At 47.0% G+C, this 19,456-nt stretch overlaps 1 protein-coding gene across 2 annotated transcripts; it reads right to left on the bottom strand.

The window, feature by feature from the left end:
- Window positions 1-3,780: 3,780 nt before the first annotated feature.
- On the bottom strand, window positions 3,781-19,245 carry CXorf36 (CXorf36 homolog). Of its 2 annotated transcripts, none has more exons than XM_416761.8 (5): window positions 18,957-19,245; window positions 13,596-13,860; window positions 7,451-7,624; window positions 5,903-6,191; window positions 3,781-4,732 (listed from the first exon to the last, which is right to left on the bottom strand). In XM_416761.8, exons 1-5 carry the CDS (start codon window positions 19,178-19,180, stop codon window positions 4,392-4,394), a joined length of 1,293 nt encoding a protein of 430 aa, XP_416761.4. In that variant the 5' UTR covers window positions 19,181-19,245; the 3' UTR covers window positions 3,781-4,391. The 2 variants fall into 2 exon arrangements, with proteins under 2 accessions (XP_416761.4, XP_040527083.1); XM_040671149.2 differs by lacking the exon at window positions 18,957-19,245 and adding an exon at window positions 14,396-16,645 and having other exon boundaries at window positions 13,596-13,829.
- Window positions 19,246-19,456: the final 211 nt, after the last annotated feature.

Genomic DNA, 19,456 nt, shown 5'->3' with positions numbered 1-19,456 from the left:
CAGTGGCCACCCTTGCATGGATAATCTCCAGCAGCCAGCCTTGCAATCATGAGGCTCTGCTTTTGCTTCAGGTCTCCTAGAAGTAGAGACCTTGCAGCTCCTCTACCCATTTCCATGCTAGTCTTACTGCAGCATAACTAGCGTACTATCTACCGCATAAACCCACATTCCTGTCTGACACTGAAGTGAAGAATCACAGAATCATAGAACTCTAAGAACAGCTTATTCTCATCTTTTTATTGCTACCTTCTTTCTGTTTGATTATTCTTATCAAGTGTCTCATCTTTCTGTCTGTTTTTCTTCTTCTGTCTTCTTTTTTCTGGACTTCTGGGTCAACCTCACCCTTCCTTGTGGGTCTCTTTTTAGTTGTTCAAGCCTTCCTTGATGAGCAGTGCTAAGAACTGGCCGTACACCCTTCGGCTCAATTCATCTCCATGCAGAGGAGAGCAGATGATTTGGCCATTTTCTCTAACTAGTAAGGAAGAAAAGGGTACCTCCATCTCTACATCCCCACAGTGCACTTTCCGTGAGCAGCTGTTTCCATTTCATTTTTCTTTCTCTGAAATCCCTGTTTGTTTGTTTTGAATTTCAAGATGCCTACCCAGGCTCCTTTTAGCAGTGAGTTAGAGTAACATAGGACACAGCAGCAGCTAGATACACTTATTAATCAGATAGGGAATAATCAGTTAGGGAGTTAATTAATCAGGTGGGGAGTAAAGTGATGATCACTTGCTGCCACACTGAGAAATGAGAGTATTAAAGTACACCACTAGATGAAACACGGCAGAAAATGCAGTTCTATGAACCAAGACACTCTTGACATAAAAGCTTAAAAAAATGCAGGTTATTATACAACTAGAGAGACACCTTATAAACACAAGGGTATAAAGACTGCACAGATATAGGAAGCAGTCAGACTGCATAGAGGACTGGTAGAGGACCGAGACTGTTTCTTTTCCTCTTGCAGAAACCAGCAGGCCTGGAATGCTCTATGGTGTTAGCAGGAACAGTTTGCAAAGCCTTGCACAAAGCCACTGTCAGAAATAACTCAAACACAGAGAGGAAAAAATTACTCGAGAGTTCTTTTGGGGAGGATTAGGTTTAAAATAATTGCCATTTATAAATTAATTTCACATCCTTTTGGATCATGGCCTACTAGCATTTCAAGGCCTGACTGAAGCTGGCAGACAGGGTGGGCACTGATTCCAGGGCCTGACTGCCAAGAGAAAAGAAAATATTAAAGTAAAAAATTGGCAGCGAAAAAAGAAGGCCAGAGAAATACAGGGAAATAAGATTTAGTTTAGGAAAATTATTACTTTCTGAGCCATGGACTGATTCTATGGCTGGCATATTAGTCACGGTCTTACATAGACTTGGCCTTTGTAATCTGTGTCTGAAGAGAAACTGCTGATCAGCGCAGCTTCTGCTGCTTCAATATTTTTAAATCCATGATCCAGTAATTTTTAATCACATTTGAAAAAAAAAATCATATCAAAGCCAATTGATGGAAGTGGGGACACTCTTCTCAACTTCAACAACTTTTAATCAAGTTGCATAAAAGTAGACCCCATGTGCCTTAAAACTCCTGCTGACATTTTGCCACCTGGGTCCAGCAGCAGAGTAAGGCCAGGACTCCTCCATTCCTCCCATGTGGCATTTTAGGATCACAGGATGTCAGGGTCCACTCAAAGCCCATATGACACCCCTTGGTCCTTTTGCCTGGTGCTGGCTCAAACCTGAGTCATGAGTTGAAGACCTTTCTGCAGACCCATTGTTTGCAAATTATTTCTCCTGCGGAATGGAGGGAGGGGAAATTAAGGTTAGATGTGAGGAAGAAATCCTTTACCCAGAGGGTAGTGAGGCGCAGCTGCCCAGAGAAGCTGTGGTGCCCCATCCCTGGAGGCACTCACGGCCAGGTTGGATGGGGCCCTGGGCAGCCTGAGCTGGTGGGGGGCAGCCCTGCCCATGGCAGGGGTTGCGGCGGCGTGCGCTCTGAAGACCCTTCCAACCCAAACCATTCCATGATTCTATGATTCTCTTGGACCAGACGAGTTCTTCCCCCTAGGGCTTTTTGGGCAATTTTGCTTACAAACGTACAAACCATGCTGCCCTTCAGCACTAAGTGCAAGATGACAACAAGCAGCCCAGGGGGTAGTACCTAATTACTGATTAGTGAGAGTGGTGGTGAAGCAGGAGATTTTTCTTCCCCAGTGAGGGGCTGCCAGCAGGGGGAACTCACTGGAAGGGAAGGGGCCTGGTGCCAAGGTGCAGCTTTAGGTAAAATCACAGATTGAGAGATCAAAGATGCAGACAAATTCCAGAAAAACTGTAGAAAACAGATTGTTAGGCAGCCTTATGGATCTAGCAAAGGACATGTTTTTCATGCTGGAAGAGAGCCATGATGTAGAAATAGATTGAAATCATGAAAGAGGGCTGCAACAGTAGCTTAGGCTGTATATTTAAACATTTTTTTTCTGTTGAACCATCTGGACCTGAAGCTAAATTTACCTACAAATTATTTTCAATGTTTCTGCTTCTTGAGAGGTGAAAGGTGTACCTGATGTTTCATGCCAAGAGGAAAAGTAAAATAAATGTCCTCGGTCAGATTTTCCCAGTGTCAGAATGGCATTTTGGATACCTGATGTGCATTTGCTTTAACCCCAGGCCCGGTGCTCTGCGTGCACAGAACCCCTCCACAGCCAGCACAAAATCTTGTCTTGCTTTCCTGCTCCCTTTAACTCTGTACAATCATTAGCAATGCAAATGCACTCTGATCTTTTTCTGGTTTTATGCTTGTTACTGGTTTCTTTTTTGAACCATGGCTAGAGGAAGACTGTTTCCATGATGAAAATACTTACAAGGGGATCCAGAACATTGAGTTTCTGACTCAGCTTAGTCAAATATGGTTAGTGACTCCTGCATGCCTGAATACCAGAAGAGAAGTAGCCCCCTTGAGCATAGGGAAATTTTAGTGTGTTTCTCTGACACCTCACAAAGAGCCTATGGGTTGGGGATCAACACACGTTAGACGGTTACCAATGACATGACAAAAGGCAGTGAGCACAAACTGGAACACAGGATGCTCCATCTGCACACCAGCACTGTGCAGGTGATGGAGCAGAGGCACAGGCTGCCCAGAGGGGTTGTGGAGTCTCCTCCTTGGAGATGTTCAGAAGCCACCTGGACACCCTACTCTGGGTGTCCCTACTGGAGCAGGGATTGGACCTGGTTACCTCTAGAGGTCTCTTCAAACTTCAGCCATTCTTTGATTCTAGGCAAACCATGTTTTGCTATTCTGCAACTTTTGCAACCTTTCTGCACAAAACAAGGCACATGTGTCTAATTCTGTGTGAAAACACAAGTCCACCACCTCAAATTTTAGGTACCTGAGTCACTCCTTTGGGACTGACTTCTGATTTCTCCTTTAAAGGGCAAATGAATGAGGAAGTAGGGATAGATGTTCAGCTGGTTTCACTGCATATGGTAAACTAATATCTCAACTTCTGGCCGTGCTGTTTCTCTTCTTAAGGTAATTTTCCCATTTGAATAGTTTTGTTCAAATTTTTTGTTTGTTTGTTTGTTTGTTTTTGTTTGCTTTAGAGAGAAGTATGAAAGTGTCTTCTGGACAGTCACATCTAAGAGTTGTTTTTTGTTGTTGTTTTGGTTTGTTTTTAACCTGTAAACAAGAACCCTTATTAGACTTCAATTACTGCCCATCAACTTGGAAAAGACTAAAAGTAATTAGATTTGAGGATTATAAAAATTAGGTCTCAAGAGACATTGGGTCTTTCAGCTTTTTAATACTGCTGATCGCGTTTTTCTGTTCTGTGTGCCATAAAACTAATAACATTTAAATATTCTTTAAAAGTGATCTGTGATGGATGAAGGTAAGCAACTCATCAGGTGGCTCAGTTTATCTATGATTTTTAGAGCATTAAAAATCTCCACAAAGAAAGTCTTAAACGCTTCCATCCATCTCACATTATGTGTATATCATCTTGATCAGGAAATTGTTCTTAGCAATAAAACTCTGCTATCTAGCTAGCTGTGAGCACATTGCCTTCAGAGGACTTCTCTTTAATGGATGGCATGGAAAACTCTTCCAAGGCCAAAACACATGAAGAAGATTTATTAATCCTGTAGTCTCTGTCACTCATGATAATGTTTCTAATCCATAAGCCTTACATCACATCTAACATCCCAAGTAAGAAATGCATCTCTGGGAGATGAACGATAAATCCTGCATGCACTCTGTTCCCAACTCCTCCATCTCTGTGAGGAAGCCCTGGAATTGGTGCCGCTCCATTCAGCTTCCCTGGTTCCACCTTCTTCTTACACTGGTTGGGGATGACCCTGCCTCATCCTTCTTGGGCAGCCTTCCTCCAAAGCCATCAGTATTTGTCGCTGTATTTGCAGTCTGGGTAGCGGTAGGCAAAACGTGAATCGCAAGACCGCAGAGGCTTCAGGAGCTGTGCCAGCTTTGCCATTGCCTCATTGACGTCCTGGTCATCAGCGAGGCCCTCTGCGCAGTGCTGTAGGAAGCTGTCTATTTTCTCCTGTACAGGTGGCAGGAATTTCCCTCTCAGGAGTTTAGGTAAAAGCTCTTGACACACCATGACAAGGCTCTGCTTCTCTCTGATGGAGTTACAGGACACAAATGCAGACTGGCAGTCCACAGTCAAGCAGCTAAAGATATCCTTATACTCCTGTTGGCCATCGATCGGTTGGCTCCCTGATAAAGATAATTAAAACAGTTGTTAGAAAGATGGGAGCAAATTGCTGTATAATCATGTATGTCTGTATCTCCGAATTAATATAGGGTTTGTTACACTCTAAAGGATTCTACTATTTTTCACCTCAAAATACACTGTGCAATCTGTGTATGGGTTTTTTCCTACTGAAATACACATATCTTGCTGAATGACAGAGCTCTACTGAACTGCCCTGCAGAGGAAATGGAGAGATGTCTGTTGAGTCAAAATGGTGTGGAAGAAATGAGAAGAACCCAAGCAATAACCAAGATCATGGAGTTCCTACAGAAACCACTACAAACAGTCAAACCCGTATTTTTTCCATGTTACCCCAAATCATTAAATCACAAAAACAGCTCATCTAGCTGGAGTCAAGTCAACCATAATATCTGCTGGGACAAGAAAAAAATACTGAGTGAAAAATCCTCTGACAACTCTTTCTGAATATTTGAGATGCATTCAGCTGAATGTTTAAGTTGAGCAAAGGTCTTCTGAAAAACTAAACACTCAAAATGGAATTGTTAAATAATAATATGCTTTGGAATATTCTTTGGTTAGCTCTACTTCCAGTAGTAGACCAGTCTAACCTGTGGAAAGTGAATAGCAATCCTTCATTTTAAGCAAGACTGACAAAAGAGGGATTTTGTTACCACTGTATTAATACTATAAGTTACCGTGGTAAATACACCTTAAAAGACCCAATGCTTTACTTGAAACAAACAAACCTATGAAGAATCTCTTTGCAAATACAGACATTTGTGTGATAAATGTTTTACAAAAGAGAAGTAATGTAGTGAGTGCATAACGGAGAGTGCCCTGGATGCTGCTGTCCATTACAGAGAGGAAGATGTAGGACTGAGAACCACATGGCACACAGAGGATCCATCAGTCACCGCTCCACTGAAGGCACAAGCAAAATGCCTGCTGCTTTCCCTGCTTGGAGCCAGGATGACAGGCACTGCCTCTTACTGCTGGTAGATCTCTCCTTGAACTTTCTATTGTTTAAGCTTAGCAGGTGATGTTCGGTTGATTAAAAAAATAAATAAAATAAATCAGCAGAAGGGCAGGACATAATAGGTGAATTATTTGTTTTGCCCTGTTGTGCCAAGCCCACCAATGACAGACGTATGGGCCCAGAGCCTGCTGAGTACCTTCCTCCTTGTCGATGATGCCCAGCGTGCTGGCATCCCGGATGAACAGATGCCCGTTGCTGAACACGCCAAAGGTGCCAACATCCACACGGGTGAAGTAGAAGAAATAGTTGAGGTCGTTGGTGCCCATGGAGTGGAGGACGGCGAGGAGTTGGAGGGCCAGGTCAGCTGCCACCTCGGGGGCTGCCCTGAAGAAGTCGCGTAGGGGCCGGGTGCTGGCGCTGACCACCAGCCGCCCACAGGAGCCCAGGTACCGTGGGAAGGGCCACCCCTCCACGTCGGGGAAGATCTGCCAGGAGAGGAGAGAGCAGCGCTGACATCTGGCTCTGCTCACCATGCTCTCTGCCCATGAGCCCACCTCCCTCCCAGGTGACTTCAAATGCCCCAGAAGCCAGAGGAGGCTCCATACTACATTTCTCTTTTATTTTGGCAACTAAGGAAAAAGAGTCTGATATTTCAAGATCTGTTCCACGAAGGAGACTAATTGGAAAGTATAAGACAATAATAGATTTTAAATTCATTAAATTTTTAGGTGCAGAAGAGCTAATTTTAGGTTTCTCTGTGGGGGTTTTTGACGGCTCCCTCATGAGAATGGCAGAGCTGAAGTCACAGCTTGAAGGTGAGGTGGAGCCAGAGCAGTTTTTACTGATTTCTAAGACCTGTGTGGCCATTTTGTAAGATGACACTTTGCTGCACTGGGGACATCTGAATAGAGCTTACAACATCTCTGTTGTGTTGGCAGTGAACCTGCCCCAGGCCTTTATGTCCCAGGGTGGAAACCACTCAACTGCTCCACTGAGCATTGTTCCCCCTCCCTGGGTAGAGAAGCACAGTGGCTTGAGGCAGGTGGAAGAGGTTGCATCATATCTCAAAGGGACGCAAGAAATAGCAGTGACAGCTAGAGGAGAGATTGTGGTGAGGATATTCCCTTGGAGACACTTATAAGGGAAGAGAGGAGATTGTGTGCCAGGAGTGGAGCAGAGCAGCTCTCTACCTTCAAACTCAGAGCTCAGTTGTATGTGGGATTCAACCAAACACCTCTGCAGAGCTGCACTCTGCTCTGGAGCTAGCAACCAGAGGAATGCAAACATTAGTAACAGCCATGGCACACTCAGCCTGGGAAATCTGTGCTCTCTGAATCCATGTCCCACCAGAAGGCTGCATCTTGACTTCACATGCTAAAACATGATCTCTGGTGCTCTGGATTTTATAAACAGGCTGTGATTTTGAGTAATATATGATCAATTGCAAACATGACACTGAAACATCGGAGATGCGTAAAACCCTGTCTTTCACGTTGCACTATTGTAATAACCCATCTGGCTCTCATTTACTTCAGGGGTTGGGCATCTGTATCTCTCAGAAACTTCACAGGCTGATGCAAGGAGCCTGCAGGAGGCTGTCTGGCTTCAATCACCCAGCTCCATAGAAGAAACATGCACCATGAATTTTGGGGAGCTTGCAAAGGGCAGCAAATGACTGGGGCACATCTCATGCTTGCAAGAGGCTGTGGGGGTGATGTTTCCAGCTAGGGCAGATGGTACCTACCTGTAAGAGGATAGGGTGTGAATTCACTGACAGTGTGTACAAGAGGCGCAGCTTGTCCTGGTCGGTGAGGTGGTCCATGTAGATGCTGCCAGCATCTGGCACTTCAGCGTAGCGCCGCACAATCCGGTCCAGGAGACGCTGGGATGGGCAGCGCAACATGGGGCTGGACAGACCCTGGTGAAGGGGCAAAACATGAGAAGGGTGTTTATCTTCCAGTGTGAGATACCACTGATTTTGGAAATGGCACCCAGCCTTTATGGCATGGCCATGGCCTCCACCAACCCCATTTCCCTCCCTGCTGAGATCTGTACTTCTGCTTCGCTCTGCTAGTCAGTCACATCCCTCTTCAAACAATGTCTTCAGAGTGCTTCCCTGCTTGCTTAGCCTACAACTGGTGTTCTTGGAAATACTCTTCATTAAGGACAGTAAACATGTTTTAAAATTGTAAATAAACTTTGTCCATGGGTACCAGCACAAGATATATTATTTTTCTGATAAACTTATGCAATAGCAATCAGAAACAAATTTGAATAACCTGGGCATATTTTCTAGTAAATGCCAGCAATGAGTAAGGAAACGTTGGGCTAATGGCTTCAGCATCACTGTATTTCTCCTTTTTATTCGGGGCATGAATGTGTGAAAGTGTAATAAGTGACCTACGGCTGGGATAAATGGCATATACATTTATACCTCTGTTGTAGAAAAAGACCTTTTTTTTTTTTAAAGTCAGTGTTTAATTACCAAGGAGAGGTGACGTGGGGAGGGCTCCTGATAGCAGTGCAGAAATGCTGCCCTGCCTTTCCTCTGTTGGAGTCGGGCTTTTGCTAAGTCTCCTTCTACCAAATGATCCAAGTAGCCAAATTTATCTTTTGGGTTTACTTTCTAATTTGGTGGCTGTGAAATACTTTTCAGAGGACAGGGCACTCATGCTCACATTTGCTACCTGCCATTCTTCACGCTGGGAGCAAAAATTTGACTCAGGATCTCCCCAAGTCATTTGGTAGCTCTGAGGAAGGTTTCTCACAGCCCTTCCTGCACAAACTGTTCCTTTTTGGGTTGAGTGCACCCTCAGTAAGTTTGCAGATGACACCAAGTTGGGAGGGAATGTTGATCTGCTGAAGGGTAGAAAGGCACTACAGAGGGACCTGGATAGACTGGATTGATGGGCCAAGGTAAACAGTATGAGTTTCAATAGGGCCAAGAGTCAGGTCCTACACTTTGGTCACAACAACCTCAGGCAACACTACACGCTTGGGGAGGAGTGGCTGGAAAGCTGCCTGATGGAAAGAGACCTTGGTTTAGTGATGGATAGTCAGCTAAATATGAGCCAGCAATGTGCCCTGGCTTGAATCAGGAATAGTGTGATGAGCAGGACTAGGGAAGTCATCCTGTCCCTGTCCTCGGCATTGGTGAGGCCTCACCTCAGTTTAGGGCACCTGAATACAGAAAGAACATTGAGGTGCAGGAGCAGGTCCAAAGAAGGGCAACAAGACTTTCAGGGTTTTCATGACTAAAGCAGTGATCAACACCTGATTGGAGCTCAGTTATTTCCCTTCTCCATCAGCACAGGGCTGGTGAGTGGTGTTTCAGCTTGGAGTCATGTAAGCACAGGGGAGTGCATGAAGAGCACTCAGCCTTAGCTTCCAGCCCTAGCACCTCCCACTGAGCCAAGCAACATTCCAGATGGTGCAGCTTCCTACAGTTTAATGACACCCCTGGTCCACAAAGACTGGGTGGTGGGGCCTTTTGGACTTGGCAGAGCTACACAGATGTAGAAAGTTTGGCACCTGCATTAGTGTTTCAGCAGAGCAGGGCCCCTCCTTCCAGCAGAATGATGGAAACATACCTACAGCCATAGCTGTAAAACTGTCAGACAAAAACAGCCAATGGAAGAAAAATTTGAGGAATGTATACTTGAAGACAATGAAGAAGCTGATTTATCTCAGAATATCTCATGTCCTTTGCAGTGTCTTATCACCCTGGAGAATAAGAGTTGACAGGCAGCCTGACATCTTGTATGTGATTGATATGGAAAGCTTCTTATTTACTTTGATTAAATTCTTACATTTTGTAGCTGATAACGTGTACTTCCTTCAATGCCTACCTACACTTGACTGTGATTTCTATTCCCTACTGCATAACATGTGACCTGTGTTAAACTCCCATGTATGCATATATATGCAGATCTCATGTCGATGTACCCAGACAGGATGAAAAGATGACCTCTGGAAGACATATTTTCTTCACTTTGCTTTCTATTCAGCCAGTCCACTGAACAGCACTGCTCAGTGCTGCTCCATGCACCGCTGCCTGGATACAGCTTCACCAATCCAAGGGATGAACCCAGCAGGAAACTCCTGATGTAGGTGATGAAGCACAAGCAGCTCCTGTCCACTTGAAGCCAAGGGTTTTGTTCACCCCCAAAAAGAGAAACTGAGGCTGTCCTATGAAACCATGGAACTCATCCCCTCTGCAGACACCACTGCTACTGACCTTGCATGTTTTCCAGGCCATGCTTCGTAGCCAGGGTTATAACTTTTCCTGCAGACAATCCATGCTGAAACTAGGCCACATTTCTGTTGTTATTCCCCTCCAATAGAGTGAACCAACAATGTGGTTTGCAGTGACAAGCTTTTGGTCCAGCATGTAGGCAAAGCCGTGTACAGTGGTGCTGCTGCATGGGTTACAACAGCCAGGATGGGGAACAGCACAGAGCCTGAGCTGAGCTCCACTACCAGCAGGATTTTAGTAGTGAAGGCTTTGCTGCCTCTGATAACAATTTTCATTGTGATGGGTGAAATAATCAATGTGGCAGCTCTGCTGGTAGCTGGGGCAGGCAGGGCAGGCAGCGTAAAGTGGAAAAGCTTCACTTCACGGTCTGTCATCCTGATTCAAGGATGTGGAGGGTTGCTGTGATTCCCTGTTAGAAAAGACAAAATTACTTCAGCCCAATAGCTTGTCTCAGTGCCAATACTGCAGTGAGGGGAGCGCAGGAAACCTTGGGTGACCATAGGATCATGAAACAGGGTGGGAATTGCACTGGGCACCAGCAATGCACTTACTGTTAGCATCTCCAAAAATGCCAGAAAAGTAGTGCTACAGGAAAGAATTCACAGTGGCTTACTGTATCCCAAAAAGCCCCCTCTGATGGCTCATGCTAGCCTGCATTTTCTGAGGTGCTCTTGTGGCTGTGGGCAAGTTGGACCAAGCGAGACCAATGTGCTCTTCTGCATAGGTTGAGGAAACTGGGATTGCTCAGTCTGGAGAAGAGGATGCTCAGGAGACCTTATTGCTCTCTACAATCACCTGAAAGGAGGTTGTGGTCAGTCTTTTCTCCCAGGTAACAGAGATAGGATGAGAGATAATGGCTTCAAGTTGCACCAGACAAGGTTCAGGTTGGATGTTAGGAACAATTTCTTCTCCAAAAGAGTGGTGAGGCGGTGTCACAGGCTGCCTAGGGAAGTGGTGGAGAGGCATTAGAGAACCATGTGGATGTGGAACTGAGGGACATGGGCAGTGGGCATGGTGGGGATGGGTTGATGGTTGGACTAGGTGTTCTTAAAGATCTTTTCTAACCTTAATGATTCTATGATTCTATTCTATAATTCTATAGCCTAGTCTACATGCTGTTAAAACAGATTTACATCCTAATGTCAATTCCTACACTTGATTTACAGAGCCAAAGAACCATGGAAACAGGAGCGGCACAGTCCTGAGGCCAACATGCACTAATTCAGGTCTTGCAGTCTGCTGGGACCTCTCTTCACTTAAAAATCTGCTGAGATTGCTGATATGTTCCATGGAGCTTATCCCTAGGCACATCCTCCTGGGCTGGCCCTGAGGCTCACTTTAAGGGTACCTCACAGAATCATAGAATCCTCAGAGTTGGAAGGGACCCTTAAAGGTCATCTAGTCAAGCTCCAATGCAATGAAAAGGGACACGCACAGCTAGATCAGGTTGCCCAGGGCCTGATACAGCCTCGCCTTGAAAGTCTCCAGGGATGGGGCATCCACCACATCTCTGGGAAGCCTGTTCCAGTGCTTCACCACCCTAACTGTAAAAGACTTTTTCCTTCTATCTAACCTAAATCTATCCTCTTTAAGCTTGAAGCCATTTCCCCTTGTTCTATCACTACTAATAAACCCTACTAAAGAATCTGTTCCCTTCTTTCCTGTAGTTTCCCTTTAGATACTGAAAGGCCGCTATCAGGTCACCTCGCAGCCTTCTCTTCTCCAGGCTAAACAGCCCCAGAACTTTCAGCCTGTCCTCATAGGAGAGGTGTTCTATCACTTGGATCATTTTTGTGGCCCTCTTCTGGATGTGCTCCAACAGATCTATGTCTCTACTGAGGACTCCCCACCTGGACGTAGTACTTCAGGTGCCAGCCCAGAGGAAAGGGGCAGGATGTCCTCCCTCGACCTGCTGGCCACGCTTCTTTGGATGCAGCCCAGAACACAGTTGGCTATCTGGGTTGCAAGGGAACATTGCTTGATCATGTCCAGCTTGCCATCCACCAGTACTCCCAGGTCTTTTTCACCAGGGCTGCACTGAATCCTTTCAACCCCCAGCTTGTATTGGTAATGGATGTTTCTTTGACCCAGCTGCAAGACCTTGGATTTGGATTTGTTGAACATCATGAGGTTCACCTGGGCCCACAGCTCAAGCCTGCCTAGGTCCCACTGGAGCGCATCCTGACCCTCTGTCGTGTCAACTGCACTTCACAGCTTGGTGTCATCAGCAAACTTACAGAGGGTGCACTTGACCTCACTGTCAATGTCATTGATGAAGACATTAAAGAGTACTGGTCCAAGCACTGACCCCTGTGGGACACCATTTGTCACTGATCTCCATCCAGACACGGAACCATTGACCACTGCTCTCTGGACTCAATCCTGCAGCCAGTTCTTTGTCCATCAAACAGTCCACCCATCAAATCCATATCTTTCCAATTTGGAGAGAAGGATGTTGTGGGGTACCGTGTCAAAAGCCTTACTAAAGTCAAGACAGATGACATCAGTGGCTCTTGCCTTGTCCATTGATGTAGTGACACCACCATAAAAGGCTACTTGGTTGGTCAAGCAGGATTTGCCCTTGATGAAGGAATATTTGTTTTCTTGTATCACCTCCCTGTATACCATGTGCCTTAGCACAGCTTCCAGGAGGATCTGCTCCATTATCTTTCCTAGGACAGAGGTGAGACTGACAGGTCAGTAGTTGCCAGGGTCACCCTTTTTACCCTTCTTAAAAATGGATGTGATGTTGCCTTTTTTTCCAGCCAGCTCAAGTGGGGGCTTATTTTCAGAAGATACGGATTCATAAAGTGGTTAATCTAAGGTAATGTGTCTGTAGCACACAGCAAAGCTGAGCAGTGTGGTGGTGTGCAGACTGGAGGAGCCGTTGCCTTTTTTAGGAAAAACAAACAAAGAAACAAATCCCATTCCCCTTTTAAAGGGAGAATGATGCTCTCAGGATGAAAGAATAGAGAGAAGAACTGGAATAATCCTTTCTCACCTCACAGGGGCTCATTCCAGAGCACACTCAGCCCCCACCCAGTGCCAACAACTAGAACTCTTTGCTGTTGTTTGAAAGGGGAACATGTGTGTATTTGGGGAGGGTGGTTTTGCTCTCAGGAGACACTCAGCTGCTGTTTTACAGAATCACAGAATCACAGGGGTTGGAAGAGACCTCTGGAGATCATCAGGTCCAACCTCCTGTTAAAGCAGGTTCCCTACAGCAGGTTGCACAGGCAAGTATCCAGGTGGGTCCGAAATATCTCCAGAGAGGGAGACTCCACAACATCTGCACAGCCAGTTCCTGTGCTCTGTCACTCTCACATTAAAGAAGTTACTCCTCATATCTGCAGGGAGCTTCCTGTGTCCCAGTTTATGTCCCTCACCCCTTGTCCTGTTGCTGCACACCACTGAAAAGAGCCCAGGCACCACTGAAAAGAGTTCATGATCAGCCTGCAGAAGAAGCCAGGAGCCCCGCTCTTGCCCTTCCCAAGTAAAACCAATAAGCCATTCCTGGCTCACCTGCAGCACAGGGCACTCTGGGCCTCCTCTTTGTGCCCCAGGCAGGAACAGAGCCTGTGCTGGCTCCTGTGCATCCCCATGGGCTGCCCTGGTTTCATGGTGGAGCACTGACCTGCACCAGGTCGGGCGTGAGGCGCTTAGCCCTCAGCCACTTCTGGAAGCGGTGGGTGCGGCGCAGGGCCCGCTCTAGGCTGCACGTTTTGGTCTTCAGTAGGGAGGTGCAGATGTGCTGGTCAGCCCGGTCATGCTGGTACTTGGTGGTCAGGCGGGTGATGTCGACCATCCTCCAGCTCTGGGCATCGTCGGTGTAGTTGCCCAAGTAGCTGAGCAGGTAGCTGGGGGGCAGCTTTAAATGAGAAGAAAGCCAGGTGTCAAACCTGCCAAACCAAAACGAGAGTCCCACGGAGAGCGGGTTAACAGACCTCGCCAACACCCACCGCGCCAGCGCGACCACCACTTTGCCCTCAGGCACCATGGGGCATTGCAGAAACCTCACAGGAGAGGTCTGGGGGATTTGGGGGGAAGTCCCCATTAGCACCACTGGAGCACCTCTTCCCAAGCCGCAGATGGGGCCCATGTGGGTTTTAGTGTGGTCTCACGTGCACCCAGTGAGAAGAGTGGGTGGGAATGAACTTGGAGAAAACATCCACATTCATTCCCCACTTAACAATACTCCTTGTTATGGGGGTGCCCTGAGGGGGAGACGAGAGAGAAATGCCAAAATTTGGGCCACATGAAGAGTAAAAAAGAAGGGAGAAGGCTCAGGGTTTCGGTTAAGAGGGAATTTCTGATGTTTTGAGATTTCCTAAACTGCAACGGGAAATTGGCCAATAAAGGAATAATCAACACTTTAAAGTACTCTGCAGAATAAAAGCTTCTGAAAATAAATGTGTTTGGAATTATCAGAATTACCTTTCTCTCTGAGGTGGTGACATGGTCATAGCACTGAGCTTGCCAGAGCTCAAGAAGTGTCTAGACGATTGCCTCAGACATTTGGTCTGATTTTTGGGTGGTCCTGTGTAGAGCCTGGCGTTGGATTCGATAATGCTTATGGGTCCCTTCCAACGCAGGATATTCTATGATTCTGTGATTTACTTGGTGTTGATGCATGATAGACAGCTGTATTTTTTTTCATTAATCATAGAGTCATAGAATAACAAAATGATAGAATGGCTTGGGTAAAAAGAACCAGAAAGATCATCTAGTTCCACCCTCCTGCCGTGAGCAGGGTTGCCAACAACTAAATCAGGCACTAGATCAGGTTGCCCAGGGTCCCATCCAACCTGGCCTTGCACTAATGCTGAAATAAAGATCATGTAAGATAGTTGGCCAGCAGGTCGGGGGATGTGATTCTGCCTCTCTATTCTGCTCTCATGAGACCCCACCTGGAGTATTGTGTCCAGTTTTGGAGCCTGCAAAACAAGGACATAGAGCTGTTGGAGCAGGTCCAGAGGAGGGCCATGAAGATGATCAGAGGGCTGGAGCACCTCCCCTGTGAGGACAGACTGAGAGAGCTGGGGCTCTTCAGCCTGGAGGAGAGAAGGCTTTGAGGAGACCTCGTAGCAGCCTTCCAGTACCTGAAGGGGGCCTACAGGAAAGCTGGGGTGGGACTTTTTATGAGGGGAGGTAGTGGCAGGCTGAGGGGAAATGCTTTTAAACTGGAAGAGTACATATTTAGACTAGAAATTAGGAAGAAATTCTTTACTGTGATGTTACTGAGACACTGGAACGGGTTGTACAGTGAGGTTGTGGATACCCCCTCCTTGGAAGCACTCAAGGCCAGGCTGGATGAGGCTTTGAGCAGCCTGGTCTAGATAGAGGCGTCCCTGCTTATAGCAGGGGGTTGGAACTAGATGATCTTAAAGGTTCCTTTCAACCCAAACTATTCTATGATTCTATGATTTTGTTTGAAGTTTTCAATGCCATTGATAAGTCCCTAGGAAAAAAAGTTTAATATCATGACTGAATGCTTTTCTCAGCTACAAAGCCTTCTGTGATGCTCAGGCAGTTTTCCTGGCCAGGTCACAGCTCTGGGCAGACATCTTCCTTCTGCCCCTTGGGATGAGGCCAGAGGAGGAGGCTCAGATGAGGGTGCCTGGCTGCCTGGTGCTGTCCCCATGACCAGGAACCCCCTTGCTATAAGGGGAGATGTAGGATATGGGGTGGAAACACAGTGCGAGGGTCATCTTGCGCCTCTGACACAGTCAGCAGGGTTTTAGCAGCCAGGATGCAAGACCTTCCCATACAGAAGTGTTTGGGGATCTTGGTGGGATAAGGAGGGGACACTTCATGCCAAGCGCATGGCACGGCTGTAGCCATGAGCACTGTGCACCAAAATGCTCCCCCTTCACAGGCCTCGGAGGGGAGTGTTTGGGCCAACCAGTTAGGCTGTGATGATGTTTTTTTTGGGCAGCCCCCACAGCCCTGCCTGAGTGGTGCTTTCTGTAAGCTCGTTGGCAAGATGCGAGAGCGCAGCTGAATCCCAGCCTTCAGCATGGCCAGCGGCTGAACTGGCTGCCCCTGGGGTCTCCTAATTATACACTGCCAGAGTGCATAAGAAAGCATTTCTTAATTTAATCTCACTATAAATTAAAGCTGATGATAGCTCAGAACTGAAACAGGAGAGGCAAGGGGTGCCCTTCAGGAGCAGCTAGCTGCCGGTAAATGAAAAGGCGCTAATGAGGCCGAGGGTTGAAGCTAATTTTTCTTTTTGACTTCCAGTTGGGAACTCCACACTGAGAAATGTTGAGGGGGTTCATTAGCTTTCCTCCCCTCTAAATTTACCCTTCAAGGATCAGTGTGCGCAGCCTCTTTCTGCTCCCAAGAGCTGGTGGCTTCTCGTGCCAGGGGTGCTCTCGGACACAGAAATGGACCAGTTCCTTCTGCAGCCAGCAGCTGGCCCCATGCCGAGGTCAGGGCATTTTAGTCTTTGGGGCATTTTGCCCAATATGAAATCAGAGCTTCCCTATGATCTGAGTATCTGACCTAAAATGAACTCCCCCCTCCTCTTTTTTTTTTTTTTTTTTTTAATAATTTTTTTTTTTTTTTATTTGGCTGGTTGTGAGATTGGACCAAAAAGCAGAGAGTGGTTGCTGTGCCTTACTGTGATTTGCTTTGCGTCACGACCCCTCCCAGCGCCTAATCTGCAAGGCAGGCGCAGCGTGCCAGGCACGTACAGGAAAGAGATGGCTACAGGCTGGGGCTTTCTTTCCTTCTCTGTCTTTTTTTTTTTTTTTAAATTAAGCACAAACGTTCCTTGTGACTTGGCTCGTGCCCATCTCAGGGGAGCTCACGTCAGGCAGGCACCAATGCAGAGCCGCCTCCCGCAGCCATCAGTGCCAGGATGCATGACGCAGCACAGAGCCCAGCTCTGGGCATACAGCACTGGGAGAGCCGTTTCCCCAGGGCTGCCAGGGGGTCCCAGTTGGGGTCATGGCCACTCTATGCTTGGAAGCATTTCCAGGCAGCCCAATGCTGGCCTGGCACACGTGCTGGATGCCTATGAGATGCGTCACCATGTTGTGCCACAGCAGTAAGTTAGCCGCGTGCAGAGCCTTGTTGCTCAGGGCCAGATTGGGTTTAGAGAAGATGCACAGTGAGATCTGCATGAAGAGCTGATTTGCCAGCTGTGGGGTTTGGATCAGCCCAGAAACGAGCAAGGGAGAAAATCAAACTTGCTTTCCATTATCCTGGATGATACCAAGTGTTTTGTTTCAGCCACAATAATTTTGCTCATCTTTGGAGTACTGAATATTTTAAACATATACATTAAATAAGTATTTAAAAAAATTAAGAAAGGTTATATTTAAAAAAAAAAAAAAAAAAAAAAAAAACAACACAACCATTCCAGCTTTTTCAAACTTTTCCAGTAGTTTTGGCCAAAACCAGTTACCAATGTTGACACAAAGCTGCAAGGAGTATCACATAATCACAGAATGGTTTGGGATGGAAGCGACCTCAAAGCCCACCCACCCCAACCCCTGCCATGGGCAGGGCTGCCCCCCACCAGCTCAGGCTGCCCAGGGCCCCATCCAACCTGGCCTTGAGCGCCTCCAGGGATGGGGCACCACAGCTTCTCTGGGCAGCTGTGCCAGCGCCTCACTGCCCTCTGAGATAAGAATTTCCTCCTCACATCTAACCTAAATCTACTCTCTTTTACTTTAAAAAAAGTTCCTCCTTGTCCTATCACTATCTGCCTGTGTAAAAAGTTGATTTCCCTCCTATTTATAAGCTCTCTTTAAGTACTGGAAGGCCGCAATGAGGTCTCCCTGGAGCCTTTTCTTCTCCAAGCTAAACAAGCCTAGTTCCCTCCATCTGTCTTCACAGGAGAGGTGCTCCAGCCCTCTGAGCACCACACTAATGTAGTGTGCTCCAGTACAAATCAAGAGAGAAATCCACCTTTGTGAACACAGCAAAAGGTAGGTGGGAGTGGATCTAGGAGCGCCTCCAAAATTCTCCACTTTTGCCCCACATTCTGACTGCTTCAGGAATCGAGCAAGGGGACACACTTTGTCCCTGCCTCTCTCGGTGCTGCTGGATGTTTCTGCATACCCTCACACTGCCTGCAGCACGAGCCTGGGGTCAGAAAGCGAGGGGGCACTGGAGCAGAAAGGAGCATTGGACACAAGGTGCTGGCATGGCCACCTCATCCAGAGCCTCTTGGCTTTATTGTGCTGCATTTCGTGGAGTCATTCCATATAAAAAGAGTGGTTTGCCCAACGTCATACCGCTCATATTACAGCATTAAGAATACAATTTTGCTATAGTCATTCCTTCTCTCCCAGGTTTTTATATCCATAAAAGAAAGTGCATCTGGCTCTATAAAAGAGCATTAATCCGGCTCTATAAATCTCATCAGACCAAATAAACCCCTCCTCTGCCAAGTGCTGCCTTTTACTTTCTCCTCAAACATACCAGTGACATTTTCCTCCTGCCAGCAGATATGCTCTGCTTTGAGCCTCAAGTTGCTTGGAGCAGCCTGACTCGGGCAGTGGACATCCCATCAGCCTGGAGGCAATACTGCACATACATATTCTTGTGGCTGGTGCAAGGTGATATGTTTGTAGCTAACACATCCAACTGGGAGAACACAAAATGAATCTCCCCTCACCTTTCTCAGCTGCTCATAGCACCATACTTCCAGTGACACTGAAACACACTGATTTATCCCACCCCCCTCCCTCTTCCCCATCACTGTCCTGAGCTCTTTCACAGACACCCCTGTACAGAGAGCTGTGCCTTTCACTCCTGCTTTCAAGTTATAGTTCATGGCTGAGGTCTGATCAGGTCTGCGAGGCTATAAGAGAGAACAGAGGCAGAGCAACGGCATACAGACATTAATTAAAACACGAGGTGCTGCAGTGGCAGTCTGGTGATAGTTTATCTTTCCACTGGCTTCCAATAAAGTACTGGGAAATGCTAACAGGCAGCTTTCAAGTTACTATGCAGAAAACGACTGTGCTGAGTTTCTGACCTTATTTCTTCCTTAAAGAACTTCTTGCAAATGGACGTCCCAATGCAGGCGTTGCATTTATCAAGTCCCAGGAAAGTGCGGCCAAAGCTGTAGCTGGGTCTGACGTGGGGTGCAGACGGCGAAGCTGTTGCTGCTGCAGAAGGGTTAGAGCTCCGAGCCAAAACCAGAAGCAGCATCAACCAATCTGCAACTCTGGAGCAAAGGCAGCATATCCAGCGCCCCATCTACAATAGCGGAGAGCTCTGCACGCTGCCCCTCTGCAGGCTCCCAGCCCCTCTCCAGTGATCTCAGCCCAACGCGGTGAGCCCTGAAGCATAACCAGATGAGGGACATGCGGCCGCAGCCCCCATCCTGCCAGCTGCTCTCTGGTTCTACCGGTGTGAGGTTTGGGTGGGGGAGATACGGTGCAGGGTGGGGAGAAGGAAACACATGGAGGATGCAGATAACTTGGGTTGCCGTGGTTACCTTTCCTCTCCTTGCGGCAGCTGCTTCGGCCCCGC

The sequence above is a fragment of the Gallus gallus genome, chromosome 1 (assembly GCF_016699485.2).
Source record: "Gallus gallus isolate bGalGal1 chromosome 1, bGalGal1.mat.broiler.GRCg7b, whole genome shotgun sequence".
Classification (NCBI taxonomy): domain Eukaryota; kingdom Metazoa; phylum Chordata; class Aves; order Galliformes; family Phasianidae; genus Gallus; species Gallus gallus.
The sequence above is the reverse complement of the archived record's forward strand: the minus strand, read 5'-3'. Positions and strand labels throughout refer to the sequence as shown.